We start from the raw sequence: 16,883 nt of genomic DNA, 5'->3' as shown, positions 1-16,883 counted from the left end.
TTTTCTTCTTTTTGTGCGTTTACTAGCTAGCATTTTTCCTATATATATATATATATATATATATATATATATATAAATTTAGGGATTCAAACTATTTTAACTTTTATATTTAAATAAACTCTATAATAACTTCTCTTATCATTTTTTATACTATTTAAATATTCTTTCAAATAAAAGTTAAAAAAAGAAAGGAAAAATAAACCATTTTTATATTAAAATAATGTTAAGGGAAGTAAAAGTATTACCTGAGATTTCGGTTAGCAATTTTGGTTATTTTAGTATTCCTTAAACCAAGGGACTTTATTGCATGTGTTTTTTTAAGAATTTTCTTTACATTTTTAAAAAATAAAATAAAGATTTAGATAAACTACTATTAGTGCATCTGCGTTTACATATTGTGCAACACTATATTTTATGATATGGTATCAGAGCAATTACTGTTCATCATTGTTTCTCACTTCTTTCCGTTTGATTCTTATCTGTTTTAGTTCAATCTTCTTTGTTCTTCAATATTTCTTTGTCTTTCGAACACTGATACAAGGGGGACGGTTTTTAGCCTCTCCTTTTAAATAAAAAAAATTAATTTTAATAAAAAAGTTGTCTCTGATGTGACATCAGAGACAACTTTTTTATTAAAATCAATTTTTTTAAGATAAAGTGGGTGCTAGGGGACGGTCAATCGTCCCCCAGAAATCATTTCCCCTGTATTTCATTTTCTCTTTCGTTTCAAACTTCTGCTCTTCATTCAATCTGTTTGTTCTTCAACAATGCCTTTGATTCCTATTAATACCTCTGTTAACGCCCCTGGTGTTGGTGTTAATTCTGTGGACATTGTTCCACCAAACTCTGCGCCTTCAGTTGTAGAATTTTTTAGTCCTTTCTATCTCCATTATGAGATGAGTTAAACAATTATCGTCCCCTGCCTTTGTGTTCTTGTGACACTTCATGAAAGTATGTAACGATTTGTGACACTTTATGAAATTTATCGCCTTCAGCTGTAGAATTTGTTTTCATTTTGGGCTTGTTTGGCAAGAGCAATAAAATTCTCTCCCTCTTCACTTATCACAAAAACAATCAACTTCAAAACATTCTAACTTTATATCACATCAATAAATTTTTTTTATTATTTTAATAAAAAAAATCACTACAATACAAAACTTTTTAACTTTTCTATACAAATTCTTTTTACTTTATATCACATCTATCATTTCCAACTCCCCCTCCCTTACCAAAAAAGGCTTTTTTTTTTTTTTTTTTTTTTTCAATAAAGTCAGAAATGGACTGTCAATAAAGGAATAAGCCCTTAAATTAATTATCACTTCTATAAGGCGGTTACCATCTTACCGATGACTTCTTCAAGTCATGTTGAACCAGGAAAAAAAAAAAAAACTATTAATGTGATTTAATGTGATATAAGTTTCAACATTTTTTGTCACATGAAAACAATTTTATTTTTAAAAAAAAAAAAAAAATAGCCTCTATATATTTTCTCCACTGATATTTGTTATGATTCGACAAATTTAAATCTACATAGTTGAACCTGAAAATATTTGGTCATGCTTTTTATATTGACCTCAGAAAGTTACCACAGTTAATTAGGTAGGAAATGAAATTCATACCGACTTTTCAATGCTGCACTAGTGAACAAAGATCATGGACCTGATCAATTGCATGAGAACCATGCACTTTTTGTGTTTTTGTCATTTTCACATATGAAATATATGATCCAAAAAAACAAAATAGCATTATATATATATATATATATATATATATATATATATATGCATTGTGAACACACTAAAATGGCATCCAAAAATGACCAATTTTAGAAAATGAGTGTTTAGCTCCAATAAGCACCAAAAATGAGCAACACCTCAAGGATTGAGTTTGAGTTCTTGCTGAGGCCTAAGGGATACATAAGTGAATGATGCGTGCGAGTCCCAATAATTGTTGTACCTCTGTGCCTGTCATTCTCGAGCCCTGTTTTTGTTCCCATGGTTGACTACCAGCTTATATCCATTTACTTTTTGGTTCACACTTCACACAGAGAGAGAGACTCATTCTCCTTTTTCTTCGATTTCAACGCATTTAACTGTGAACAATGGAGAGCCTAGGATCCACGCTTTCCCCCATTCGGTTTAGTTCCCCAAATAGCTGATTTGGCTATTTGAACCAACTTCTAACCTACTATTATTCTGCCATAGCCCGGTACACCCACAACACAGGCCAGCCATCTTGGTCAAATCACCATTCTCTCTCTCTCTCTCTCTCTCTCTCTCTCTCTCTCTCTCTCTCTCTCTCTCTCTCTCTCTCTCTCTCCCTCTAAAATAGAAAAACACAACACCATAACTTATCCCATCTTCAGCAAATCACCATACCCTCTCTCTTCTCCCTCTCTAAAAAATAGAAAATTAAACACAACACCATGACTTCACCATCATTGCCAACAGCAACAACCTTCGCGCAAGCAGACACACCCACCTTTAGAAACCTAGTCTAGAGGCCAATTGACTCGTCTGCTAACTCGAAGAAGCTTCCCGTTAACCCCACTTCAAAACTCTCTCTTAAAGCCTTCACTCCCGATGAGCCCCAGTCCCCCTTCAAGCTTTACGAGTGCAAGCACACCCACACCATGAGAAAGCTCAAAATCAAGCTGTAATAGTTTCAAAACTCCCTTACACACAGAGAGAGGAGTGGATGCTGAGGTGGGACTGTTAATGGGGAATTGGAAAGGGTTGTGGGGAGAAAATGGGGAACGGTGGTGTCATTAATTGCCAATTGATGATGTTTGGGATGGGGTCAAATCGAACCGCTGAGGATGAGCACCCTCTTGATGACGTGGTCTTTATCTGTCTTTTTATTTATTTATATATAAAAATAAATAAATAAAAATATGTTTGTTGTGTATATCTTACTTTCATATAATCAATTAATGATGGTAAGGAAATTAATGGTTATTACAACTTTTTTACTTTTATTTAGGATTACTTTGGATTTATGATTTAAAAATAACAATTTTTAAAATTTGCGATTAAAGAAAATTATTTTTAAAAATACAGTTAAAATTTGGTAAAATTACAGTTTGACCTTTAAAATTACAGGTTAGCTTTTAAAATTATGTGTTTTAAAAAAAAATAATAACTTATCTGTGATTTGAAAAAATGAATTTTTGCGTTTTCAAATCACATTTTTTTAAAACGCGATTTGTTTTAAAATCGTACTTTTTGTCTACGAAATCGCAATTCAAAACGTACCCTTCATCAATTAGGGAATTTTTTGCTTTTTAACAAGAAAAATAAAACATTAACAAATAATTTCATATAAAAAATACTTATAAATCACTTAAAATTATTATGATGTTGTTTTTTTATTTTTGATTGAAAATGTATTTTGATGTGATATAAAATTAAAAGTAATTTGGAGTGTTTGATGAATATTTTGTGTTTTGAATTGTTGGATAAAAAAACAAAATATTTTCCTAAAAAGTATAGTCATTGCGTTTTCAAATCACATTTTTTTAAAACGCGATTTGTTTTAAAATTGTACTTTTTGTCTACGAAATCGCAATTCAAAACGTACCCTTCATCAATTAGGGAATTTTTTGCTTTTTAACGAGAAAAATAAAACATTAACAAATAATTTCATATAAAAAATACTTATAAATCACTTAAAATTATTATGATGTTGTTTTTTTATTTTTGATTGAAAATGTATTTTGATGTGATATAAAATTAAAAGTAATTTGGAGTGTTTGATGAATATTTTGTGTTTTTGAATTGTTGGATAAAAAAACAAAATATTTTCCTAAAAAGTATAGTCAAACAGGATCTTTAATCTTGGTGTTAAAAAGATGGAATAGCATAAACATATGTTATAATTAGTTAAATCAACGAAAAATTGAATGTTTAACCAATGGGGTTCTAGATAATTCTCCCATCTCACTATCACACAACAACATAAAGGAGGATTAGGGGAAGGCATCAACTCTATGTGACCATTGTTTTGACCATTCAACCCTATGTGACCACACATATCCATCCATAGCTACAAAAACCTTTTGAAAATCATCCAGAATAGCATGAAAATACATTATTATTATTATTATAAGCCATTAATTAATCGAATGAGATACCTTAGATAGTTAAAGGCACTATTACAGTGTAATATAGGGAACAACTTAGGGCTATTACATTTTCAATTTTTTTTTTTAATATTTTATTATCAGGGTTATTACAGTTTTTACTAAAAATATGTTTATAAACAGACCACATTAATTAATTGAACGAGATACCATCATTTGGTAAAAGAGGCTCTTAACAAGCGTCGAATCAAATTTGGATGGAGGAATATCTTATTGTTATTCCTGATATTGTAAGATTAGAGAGTATTTCTATTTTACTAGTTTAATGAATCATGAAATTTTCACTTAAAAAAAAAAAATTAAAATATTTAATGACATACCTTAGATAGTTATATGCACTATTACAATGTAATCTAGGGAACAACTTAGTTAGGGCTATTACAGCTTTTATTATAAATATGTTTATGAATTGACATCATAGTTTAATGAATCATGAGCGCTCCCTGTCATAGTTTCATCGCCTTGGACACACTGAGTTCCCTGGCGTCGTCTTGGATAGGTAATTCTCAGCGGAAGACAATTGAGAGTGTTTGAGGCAGGGAGCAGGAAAGACGTGGCCTGGGAACTCAGTGTCTAAGGCGATGAAACTATGATGGGGAGAGCTCATGCGATTTTAGAGAATTCATGTTTGAGGTTGTCTTGCCAAACCTCACATACAACGATATAGGATGCGGAGCCCCCATTGCCTTTACTGCAAATAAGGGTGTAAACGAGCTGAGCCACTCGCGAGCTTTTTCGGGATTGGCTCGATTTAAACTTGATTCGTGCTCGAATCGATTATTAAATGATACAAACTCGTATAAACTCGGCTCGACTCGGTTAAAGCTTGTGAACCTGCTCGTATAAGGATCGACTTGCTTATTAAGGCTCGACTCGTATATATATATCATATTAATTTGTTAATATATAACTTATTTTTATAATATAGTATATTAATAAACAATATACTAATGTTAAGTATAAATTAAATAACAAATAACAGTGGTCATTAGTCAGTATGTATTAATTGGTTATAATTTATTGGTTATATGTATAAAAAATAGTAAAAATGAATAGTATCAATATTTAATTGTTAGTCATATATATGATATGATGACAATCCAAATACTTAATCATAATATTCATGTAATATAATAGGATTAAAGGAATATATGATCATATAATAATATAATATTGTATCATATGACATGTAATCATTTTATTATATGTTATAAGTATTATCATTAGATATTTAACAATTATTACATCATTTATTTTTTTATTTTTTATTGTAAGTTATATAGTTTATTTAACATAAAATATAAATATATATAATTTATATGTTATATAGTGTAATATTAATTTTTAAATGAGCTCACCCCTTTTTTGTATGTTAAATAAACTATATAACTTACAACAAACTCAGCCGAATCGAACTTAATTTTTAGAACTCGTCATGAGTTCGAGCTCGGCTCGATCGAGTTCATTTAGCTGACTTGAGCATAATTGTTACCGATCGAACTCGGCTCGAGTTCGTGATGAATGAGCTTGAGATCAGCTCGGGCTCGTGATGAATGAACTCGAGCTCGTAATGAATGAGCTCGAACTCGGTTCTAGCTCGCTCAAGCTCGGCACTGGCTCGCTCGAGCTCGGCTCATTTACACCCCTAGCTGCAAAAAAGATAAAGAATGATTTGGGTATTCGGGACTCCTATTCCTGTTTTTATAACCATCAATTCTATTGCCTTTCGGATCCCACCACCTTTCACCAATTTGAGTGAATAGCTGGATTTTTTTTTTATTTTTTATTGTTTTTATTGTTTTTTGTTTCATGTGTGATTCACGACTACTACCAGCACCCCGAACCGGTGAGTTGATTCACTGAGTTTGGCGGGATGAGTTGTTGCGGAGAGTGGTGAGGCCCAGCTTGATTTTGAGCTTTCTCATGGTGTGGGTGTGCCTTCGCTTGTGGAGCTTGAAGGGTGACCGGTGGGGACAGGTGAGCTCATCGGGAGTGAAGGCTTTAGGGAAAAGTTTTGAAGGGGGTTGGCAGGGAGCTTCTCCGAGTCAGTGGACGAGCCAGTCGGCCTCTAGACTAGGTTTCTGAAGGTGGGTGTGTCTGCTTACACGAAGATTGTTGTTGTTGGCGATGATGGTGAAGTTATGGTGTTGTGTTTTTTCATTTTAGAGAGGAAAAGAGAGAGTATAATAATTTGCAAAACATGGTTTAACTTCATAGCTGCCCCCTGTGTTGTGGGTGTACTAGGGTATGGCGGAATAACAATATTATGGTAATTTGCAGAAGATGGTTTTGCATAAGAAAAAGAAGAATGAAAACACCAGAGATAATTGAAGTTCATTCAAATAGTTGATGGCTTTGTTTAATTATTATGGCCTATATATATGTTTCTGGAAGATCACTACTGTTGATGAATATATGTTGTCTCTTTCAAAATGATTTATCAAAATGATTCCTACTGCCTCCAATTACTCGAAAGCTTCCAGTCATGGAGTGTTTAATTTGTGAGACAAGATGGAAACGAAGCTGCGCATGTACTATCCCAATTGGCTCTAACTCAACATTGTCACCACATTTGGAATCGACACGTGGCCGAGTAGTCTATCTTGAATAGTCCGGAAGGATCTCTCACAATTGAGGGGTGCTACACATGCACCCCTCATCCCCCTCTCATCCTCCCTTTTCATTAAAATCAATTTGTTTAATGAAAAGGGGGAATGAAGGGGGATGAAGGGATGTTTTTTAGTATTTCCCCTCACAATTTATAAGATGACAAGACCCATTCAAAAAAAAAAAAAATACTCATCCGCCTTTCAGTGTCCTCCTCACCAACCAATCGTACAGGTGTTTACCACCCACTTATATATATATATATATATATATAAATTTTTTTACCCCAAATTTTAAGGTTCTTTTGTTTTTGAAAAAAATATAAGAAAAGTTATAAGAACTAACAATCGATTTTAGAAAGACCTCTTAAACTTTTAAGTGTTCTAATATGACCCATGAAATTGTCAAAAAGTGTTTCAAAAATGCCACTTTTGTCGAAATATTTCTATAACCTTTATTCTCTTAAAAAAAAAAATACTTAACTATATTATTTTTTTAAAAAAATGATAAATACAAATGTAAGCATGAATAATATTATTACTAAACAACATGAACAATATTATCATGTTGATAACAACATTCAAATATCGGAAAATTAAAATGAAGATTTAGTCTTATCTTCAGTCATTATTGCTCAAGCATTTTCCAAGAACTTCTGAAGAATAAAATTATAAAGTGTCTTCTAACCTATGCCTTACTGTATTATCATATTGATGTTGTATACAAGATAGGTTATGGACCCTTATATTTGGTAAACACCGTATTGTTCCTCCCATCAAGGAAACAAAATCAATTTAATTATTCCATTATGGTAATTTAATAAATTTAAATTACCTAACCGTAATACCGTATATGCTATTTATTTATTAAATATAATAAATACTGTATACGTGGCATATAAGCCATTTATGGAGATAATATCTTAAATTCTCACACTTGGCCTTTATGACACATATCCTTATGTTATTAGGTTCTTTAGTTTGGCAAATCTCTTATAGAATCTTCCCATTCAGATAAGAAATGTTTCACATGAATCATGGTGGTAAAACTATTATATAATAGATCGTCCCTTCCAAGTATTACAATGTGAAATACTCCTTACATGAATGCCTTTTGGATAGTTAAACTTTATAAATGAATTTTCAATAAGTCATTTGGGTCCAACTATACTTCTCATCATAGATAAAATATAAAGAAATGTGCACAATAAATCTTTATTATAATAAGTTTATGTCTATAAACCAAATAGAAACAAACTAAGTAAAAATGAATTAATGAGTTTCATATACTTCGCATGACTTTATACTTTATTTACCGGTAAACTTTTAGTCATGGGATCTGCAATCATTAATTCAGTACTTATATGCTCAATAGACCATTTATTTCTCTTAATGTTCTCTCTCATACTGAGATACTTAATGTCAATATATTTACTTATGATTCTACTCTTTATTTTTATTAAAGAAAACTATAGTAGAGTTGTCGCAGAATATCTTTATGGTCTAACTGTAAAATCGACAATATTGAGACTTTTAACAAAATGTCTCATCCATCATGTCTGTGTAATAAATTCATATCATGCGAGAATTGTAGCTTTCTTAGTAGACGTAGCAACTATAATCTGCATACTGCATCTCTAGGATATATCCATCGATAAGAAAATATATCATGAAGTAGATTTTCTACTACCTACACAATCAGTAAAATTCAAATCTGAATAACCAACCCCCTCCAAATGATATGTGTATCTTTAGGTTAAGTTGTAATTCTTGGTTCATTGCGTATACCGCAAGACTTTATTTGCAGTACTTTATTATTTGATTAAAATATATTTATAGTGTAGAATGATTATCTTAGCTTAGGGATATATTATTTTGATTTGAGGGTGTAAAAATGATATGGCATTAAAGAACTTTTATTAGACGAAATACAAATTAAACGGAATGATTCATTTCAAATCCGCGACAAATCTAAACATTGAAAATTTTTAAAGTGATTACAAAAAGCGTGTTTACTCAAAAATTGTATTTACCCAAATTAAAATAACTAATTTTAAAAATGGAATATTGGCTAACAATATTCTATCTACTACCTTTTTTAATTATCGATTAACTTCCTTACTACCATTAATATGATTCCAAATAAAGTGGCTTGCGAGAACATAGCCAAACAACTTTTGCTTCTAGATGTGAAACGACATAAGATGTGAAAGTTACATACATTCTAATGTTTGAAAACAAAATATTGAAGTTGTAAACTTATGTTAATGAGGTGGAATAAAAACATGATGGTTGTTGAAAACATTAAGAGCAGCCTGGCTAGAAAAGTGTTGGCCCTTTCACTTTCGATCAACCTAGAAAATGATAAGATTTTCTCATTTTCCAAAGCTTAACGTAAGACGTGAGGCAACCAGTAGTGTTTGAACATTTGGCCCATAAACAATGGGAAAAGTCCATGGCTAAGAATCAAGGCCCACAGTTTACCAACTAGCCTCCTCATGCAGCTTTTTGCTTTCACTCTCCCAAATGGATATAAATTTCCAAATTATATATAAGTTCACATTTATGAGGCACATTTTATGAAGTTACGGTAAAAATCATCATTAAATTTAAAATTTAATGATGATGTATTTAAAATTTGATAGTAATTTTAACTGAGGGAATGTGCATTTGAGAGTTTAGATTTGGGCTGTAGAAAAATTCTTCAAACACAATCTCTAAACGTGTATGTATCTTTCAAAATGTGAGAAGTATATATTTTTTAATAACATTAGCTTTTTACATGATTTAAAAATATATGCTTTTTAGATGCCTTACCTTTCCCAATACAAATTTCTCCAACCCAATTTATAAGAAATTTTTATGCGAAAACATAAGTATAAATTTGTCAGGAAAAAATATATTAATTTTAGGTTATTGGTCGAATCAAAATGGCGTAGGCGAGAAAGGCGGAAAGTGACGGTCGGAGAACAGAGACTATCCTTTAAAAGAACCCAAAGCCGCAATTGATAATGATGGTCGAAAACGAAAACTAGCCATAAATCCTTTGAAGGGCCAAATCATATTATGCCAAGATTCGCCAATGAATAGCGAGAAAGGCTGAAAGTGGTTGCCAGAGAACGGAGACTATCCGTTAAAAGAACCCAAAGCCACGACAATGATGGTCAGAAACGGAAACTAACCGTAAATCCTGTGAATGGCCAAACCACATTGAGTTGACACTATTTGATGGGTACCTTCTTAGTTTGACACTATTTGAGTTGAGTATTGCTACATGCTACACCCATGTTCAACTGGACTAATATGACAATGTTTTTTAGTCATTGGATCAATATTGTTAAAAGAAAAAAGAAAGTCCAAAGGTTGACGACTATATCAGCTCAATGAAATGGGGTGAGATGTAGGTATACTCAATATTACTCATTTCAGTTACATACAAAAAAGTAATGCTATATACCATATCAGCTTAATTAGTGAAATAGGGTGAGATGTAGGTATAATATTTAGTATTACTCATTTCAGTTACATACAAAGAGTAATATTATATATCAAATCTCTATCTCATCGTTATCCCACTATGCTTATATGATATTATTCATCAAAAATTGAATTGACAATGCCACACATATTGAAATAGTAGTGGGATAGAGATGTGGTATATATAACAGTGCAACAAACAAAATGGCGTCTTACTTGAAAATAAATAAATCAAGTTTGAAGAAATGAAGGTAGAAGTTGAATTGGACCCCTAAACGTGATCACAGCCAAGTAATGATATTAAATCAGCCAAGATAAGTGCACCAACCATTGCGAATGCGACAGGACGGAGAGTAAGAATAGTTTTATTTTATTTTATTTTGTTTTTATTTTGGAAAATGAATTTTTGCAGTGAAAAGTGTACAACATTTACACAATCAAGACACATTGGAGGGACCATGCATGTGAATCTCACGGTCCCACCAATATATCTTGGTTGAATAAAAGTTGTGCACTTTTGGTTGCACAAGTAACACATCCCTTTTATTTTTTTGGTTGTCTTTTTGGAACAAACTCTGCACTTAAAAGGAAGATTCCTATGAGTTCTTCCACTAGAATACTTGGATATCAGCCCATCTCTTTTTAGCTTGGAGAAAAAGAAAAAGGAAATTATCATCCAATAAATAGCTAAATTCTTAATAATTAACCCTAAGGGATTGGCCTAGCGGTTGAGGCTTGAGGTCCTTGGGAAATATTATCTCATGGGGCTTAGGTTTGAGACTTGTTAAGTGCAAACTCCCTTTTGGGGCCAACTATTTGGACAAAGCTTGCGACTCAATTGTTCAATGCTATGAGTGGTGTGGGGCATTGAACTAAAGATTAGTCGGTCAATCCTAGGCAATTTTGGAACTTTGGAATGAAACTTCATGAGTGTATATAAAGGCAAATTAGCTCAAATACACGTGACACATGAAAGACAAAGTTAGTAGACGGAAGGTCCACGATGACACACGTTATTAACATTAGGGGAGTAGAAATTGTACAATGCCATGCAACTTCATGATAAATGATGCTTATGTTGGCAATTTTCTAATGCTTGCATACATATTTGTTTGGAATCCATGAGCGTATATATATAGAGGCAGATTAGCTCCAACTCCAAATTTCATCAAATTCTTTAACTGTTAGACAACCTGAACTTTATATATAGCAGTACAATGCTCAGAGAAGGAGACTTCTGGTCAATGATTTCACCCTCTTTCCTCTGGTCTCTCAGTTCCCTCATCAATACTACTACCTTCTCTCCTAACAAAATAAGACGTTTCTTTTACTCGTGCATCATTATCATCGGCATCACCGTTGCCATCATTTTCTTCTTCACTGTTATCTTCATTAGATCTTTTAATCATGGTCGACATAATGCTACCTTCAGCATCTTTGCCCACAGAAGGAGATTTCTCTTCAACCACATCATCCTCACATCCACTCCTTTAACCATTACTAAATGAAACTTCAATGGTTTATCAGTCGGGAAATTATTTGTGGGGAACACTTTACTGTCGCCCACCCCCCTTTTTTGTTTTAAAATAAAAAAAAAATAAAAAAGTGTTTTCTAATGTGACATTAAATGACTTTTTTTTTTTTTAATATTAAAAAGGGGAGGTTGGGGGACGGTTTTTCGTCCCCCATGTATCAACTCCCTTATCAATCATGGGAAATGATAGAGAGGGGACATTCATCCGTCCCCTCTCTCCCTTTTATTATTAAAAAAACCAATTTCAAAAGTAAAAGTACACTTTCTTTTTGTTTTTTTAATCTTTTTTCTATTGAAATTGGTTTTTTTTAATAATAAAAGGGAGAGAGGGGACGGATGAATGTCCCCTCTCTATCATTTCCCATCAATCATATCTTTGGAGAACGAGTTCATCACCATGAACGTAAAAATCTGCAACAAGCGACTTTTGTATCTACCCATATCGGCACTCAGAAGTTTAATTTTGGCAATAAAAAAGTTAATTAATTTTAATACCCCATGGAGCAATTTGTTAATTAGGCTATAACCAAAAGAAAAAAAATATTTAGTTAAATGGTTAAATTTATTAATTTATCTATCATTACACAATAACAGGTTCTATGAATATATAAAATAAGAAAGTAATAATAGATTGGAGGAGGACCTGCAAGGAGCGAGTTGGAGCCCACAATAATACTATTATGCAATGTAGTGTACCACATCGTAAACTCATAAAACAAAAGAAGCATATGGGCACGTGCGTTTGGGTTTAAATAATTTAGAAAATATGAGACAAAATTAAAAAAAAAAAAAAAATTAGATAAAATTTGAATATAATTCAAATTTATCAAAGCAACTTAAACATATATTTCCAAAAATATAAAATATAATAAAAATAATATGTTACCAAAATGTGCCCTTAATTATTTATATAGCACGATTGCTGCATGGAAGGTCACGATCTTACTTGAACATGATTTGTTCTATTTCTATACCTCATTTTCAAATTTTTCCCATTTTCAAATTGTCATTTTTTTTTTAAACACTCTTAAACGGATCAGTTTTTGCAATTTTGTTTAACAATGCACTTTTCGTTTCATTGAAATTAGTTCGATTTGGATGGTTACCCACCTCTGGAGGGACAAGACCTTAATTACTTGAATAGGATCTGTTCTATAGCCTCGTACCTCGGTGTCCTTGAGTTGCAAGGAGATGTGTGAATCATGAGGAGGCGTCTGACGCGTAGGAGTTTTTTTGAGGCAGACATGGGCATGGTTTAAACGCAGGGAAAATATTTTTGCACTACAATATTGCATAATTTGTGTATAATGAGGTGAGATCCATGTGATGAGTCTCACTCACATAAATTTCACCTTATGTATCTTGTGTTGTGTACAAGTTATACAATGTTGTTATGCAAGAATCACTTTTCTGGTGCGTTTTGGACAAGGAAAGAGAATGCTTTCGCATCAGTGATGGGATGAGCTAAGTACCTTCAAATGGGAAAGTGTGCATGTAGTTGTAGACTTGTAGGCGTGCTTATAGCTAGTGGGCGCCATGGCAGCTTGGTGACTTAACGGCCTTGTTTGGTAAATGAGTGGGAGTTAGAAGTAATAGATGTGATATAAAGTAAAAAGAATTTATATGGAAAAGTGAAAAAGTTTTATATTGTAGTGAATTTTTTTTTATTTAAATAGTAATAAAAAATTGTTAATGTAATATATAGTTATAATGTTTTTAAATTGATTGTTTTTAAAAAAAAAGTAAAGAGGGGGAGGGAGGATATTATTTCCTTTACTAAACAAGCCCAAAGTGTTGCGATCAAATTGTAAGAAAAAGGTCGAAAAGCGCAAGGCTCAAAGACAACAGACAAGTGCAGAATATTGCATTTTATGTTGTAGTTTTTGCGTTTAATTACACTCTAGGCATTGCGTACGTTTTGTAGCAAATAGCAATAGGCAATGAGTAATGATTCATCACTGGAAAATGCTAAAGATACTTACAAACTTTTATAAAGAAAACTTTACAAACCGGCTTGACATGTGAGATGGCATTTTATTAATTAAAAAATTCATTTTCTCTCATTTAAAAAAAAAAATAAATTAAGTCTGTTTCTCTCCCTTTCCCCTTCTCCGGCACTCTCTCTCTCTCCCTCTATCACCGGCTGGCCAGATATTTGACCGTATCCGGCCGAAAACCCACGCTCGGCCGACGTGGGTTTGAGAAATCAAGCCGAATCTCAGATCTGGCCGTGCATGGGTCTCAGCCGGATCTCCTGCAGGATACCCACGCTCAGCCGACTGTTATGAACCTTAAGATTTTCGACCAAATGCCCATAATATCGAAACCCAATACGTGTCGTTTCAATCTCACAGGATATCGTATCGACCATGATGGAGATCGCCGACAGCGTCTCCGTCCCAATGGTCTTCTCTGACGGGGTGGTCAGAGATCCAACCGAATCTTTGGGTTTTCGGCCATCTCTCTCCGTCGCCGACCACTCAAAGATATAAATTTTTTTTCCATTTTGTCTATGTGGCAAGGTGGTCCCCTACTATTTTTTAAGTTTTTATTTTTATTTTTTAAAAATACATTAAGTGAAAGACCATTTTATCACATAAACAAAATGGTAAAATATTATATCTTTTTTAAGTGGTGTTGAACCATTACTCAGGCAATAGTAGTGGGCTGAAGAGTCATGTTGAATCTTCAAGTGGTCTTTTCTTCTCAAACAGCACGGGAAGGTGCTTTTGTAATTGTGGGGATCAGGATTAGCAAGTATAATAATAGGCTCTCTGAATAATGTGCTTTTGAATGGGTGAAAAGATAAATAATATTAATAATGGGTTTAACAAGTGTAACTTAACGATAATTTGGCCAATTCTTTTTTTTTTTACTAGAGCCCATTTTCATTCTTAATATAATTCGTTCCTTTCGATACAGAATTCACTTCCATTTAATCTCAATATTCAACCCACCACATTCATTCCTGTTTCATCCTCCGATATAAAAATTGTCGTTCCATTTGGGCGGTAACAATTAGAGTGAGCAGTAAACTTGAGCAGCAGGTTGAGGTTGCAAAAGAAATGTGGCATATGGATCCTCTCAAAAATTTTAAGGAATATTATATATCACTTTTTTTTTATTTTTTAATCTTAAAAATTGATGTAACTTTTAAAATTATTTTTAAATTTATAATAAATTATTATTAAATTTTGATTAAATAACAATTTTAAAATAATATAAACTCAACCAGCTCCGTCGTACTTCTTCGGCTAAATTTGACGTCTCTGCAAAACCGTATAATCTTTTCAAATCTCTGCAAAAGCATGTATCTTTTCGTATCTTTTTAAGCCCAATTCACCCGTTCAATTTCAACCAGCTCCGTCGTACTTCTTAGGCTAGACTTGACGTCTCTGCAACACCTTTCAAATCTCTGCAAAAGCATGTCCAACGGAAACAAATTCAAATTGCTTTCACCTTATCTGGTTGCCCTTTTCCCTTCTGTGTGTTTTTCTTTTTTTTAACATGTATGTCTAAGTAAGGGGAAAAAATATTACTATTTGCTTGAAAATGGATGCACCTCAGATTGTATCGTCTCCCTCATTCGGTTTATTTCTGCAATTGACCATAACCATTGTATTCCGCCATAACCCAGTACACAGCGGCAGCTACAACTTGTCATTCATGTTTAATGTATATGCAATTCGACGACTTGCCGTGTGCGTGCCACGCACAAAGAAAAAAATTAAATACTTACTCCGGCAATCCAAGATAAGGTGGGATTCTGAAAGACGGTGGGATGAATGTCGGTTTGTGGAGACGATTATATAATGGGAATCGGAGTCCCGAATCATAATTCATAATTCATTCATCATTTACTTGCAGCAAAAGGCAATGGCGACAGCCGCAGCTCCGAGTCCAATCACCGTTCGCGAGGTCTGGCAACACAACCTCGAGCATGAATTTTCCGAAATCGCACGGGTTCTTCCTCAACATCGTTTTGTCGCCTTGGACACCGAGTTCCCTGGCCATGTCTTCCCTGTTACCTGCCGCAACCGTACTCAACTGTCTCCCGCTGAGAACTACCTGTCAATGAAGCGGAATGTTGATTCTACCAAAATCATTCAACTGGGTCTTTCACTGTGCGATGCCAGCGGCGATTCTTGTTATGTTTGGCAATTTAATTTCAAAGACTTCAGCAAGGAGAATGATCTGTTCAATCCTGACTCAATCGCGTTACTAGAGCGCCAGGGAATCGACTTCCAGAAGAACCGAGAAAAGGGTGTAGATTCGGTGGACTTTGCAAGGCTAATCAAACAGATTGGTCTCTTAAGAAATCGGACGATCACTTGGTCAACTTTCCACGGAGCTTATGATTTTGGTTACTTGATCAAAATCCTGATGGGGCGAGAACTGCCGATCGATCTGATGGGGTTTATGGGTCTGGTGGTACACTTTTTCTGGTACAGGGTGTTTGATATAAAAAATATGATCAGACTCTGTGATGGACTCTATGGAGGGTTGGAGAGTGTAGCCAAAGCACTTGGGGTGGATCGTGTGGCCGGATCGAGTCACCAGGCTGGGTCTGATAGTCTGCTAACATTGCATACCATAATGAAACTCAAAGATGGTCGTTTCTTTGGGAAATTTTTGAGCGAATTTCAGTTGGTTCTTTACGGTTTGGAAGTCGACACTGCGCTGTTGACCGCACCAAAAAAGCCGAAGTTGGTTTACGTATTGCAACCTGGAAGTTGTCAACGCAGCTTCAGAGGATGTTTTCCATACACTTACTGTGCTCCAAGAGTGATTCAGGGTAGATACGGATATTATGTATGATTTATTTTTTATAATATAAGATTTAATTTCTTTTTCTGTGAGTATTTATAAGTTTCTTGTGCAGTTGTTTTCTGGTTCTTGATTCTTCTCTCTTTTTATTTTTTTGTTTTGCGATTGGTTTTATGATTATTCCTCTTTGTTTTCGCCGGTAAATCCTATGCCCTATTGGAATCACTTATCTGACGACCGCTTGATTCAGCCTGTTGCGAACGTGTCAGATTTTTTTTTTTTTGTTGACAGAATTATCCCTGATTACGGGGGTATCTAAATTTGGATAACAATAGTATGGAAACCAATTTGGATGGTC

At 33.6% G+C, this 16,883-nt stretch overlaps 1 protein-coding gene across 1 annotated transcript; it reads left to right on the top strand.

Moving 5' to 3' along the window:
* The first annotated feature begins 15,634 nt into the window (after window positions 1–15,634).
* LOC133868954 (probable CCR4-associated factor 1 homolog 11) lies at window positions 15,635–16,576 on the top strand. Its single transcript, XM_062305945.1, has one exon. The coding sequence runs from the start codon at window positions 15,635–15,637 to the stop codon at window positions 16,574–16,576; it is 942 nt and encodes a 313-aa protein (XP_062161929.1).
* Window positions 16,577–16,883: the final 307 nt, after the last annotated feature.

Source organism: Alnus glutinosa, chromosome 5, assembly GCF_958979055.1.
Source record: "Alnus glutinosa chromosome 5, dhAlnGlut1.1, whole genome shotgun sequence".
NCBI lineage: Eukaryota > Viridiplantae > Streptophyta > Magnoliopsida > Fagales > Betulaceae > Alnus > Alnus glutinosa.
The sequence above is the reverse complement of the archived record's forward strand: the minus strand, read 5'-3'. Positions and strand labels throughout refer to the sequence as shown.

What these genes read in the sequence shown, in the direction of transcription:
- LOC133868954 (XM_062305945.1), top strand. Translation starts at nt 15,635, where the DNA reads ATGGCGACAGCCGCAGCTCCGAGTCCAATCACCGTTCGCGAGGTCTGG.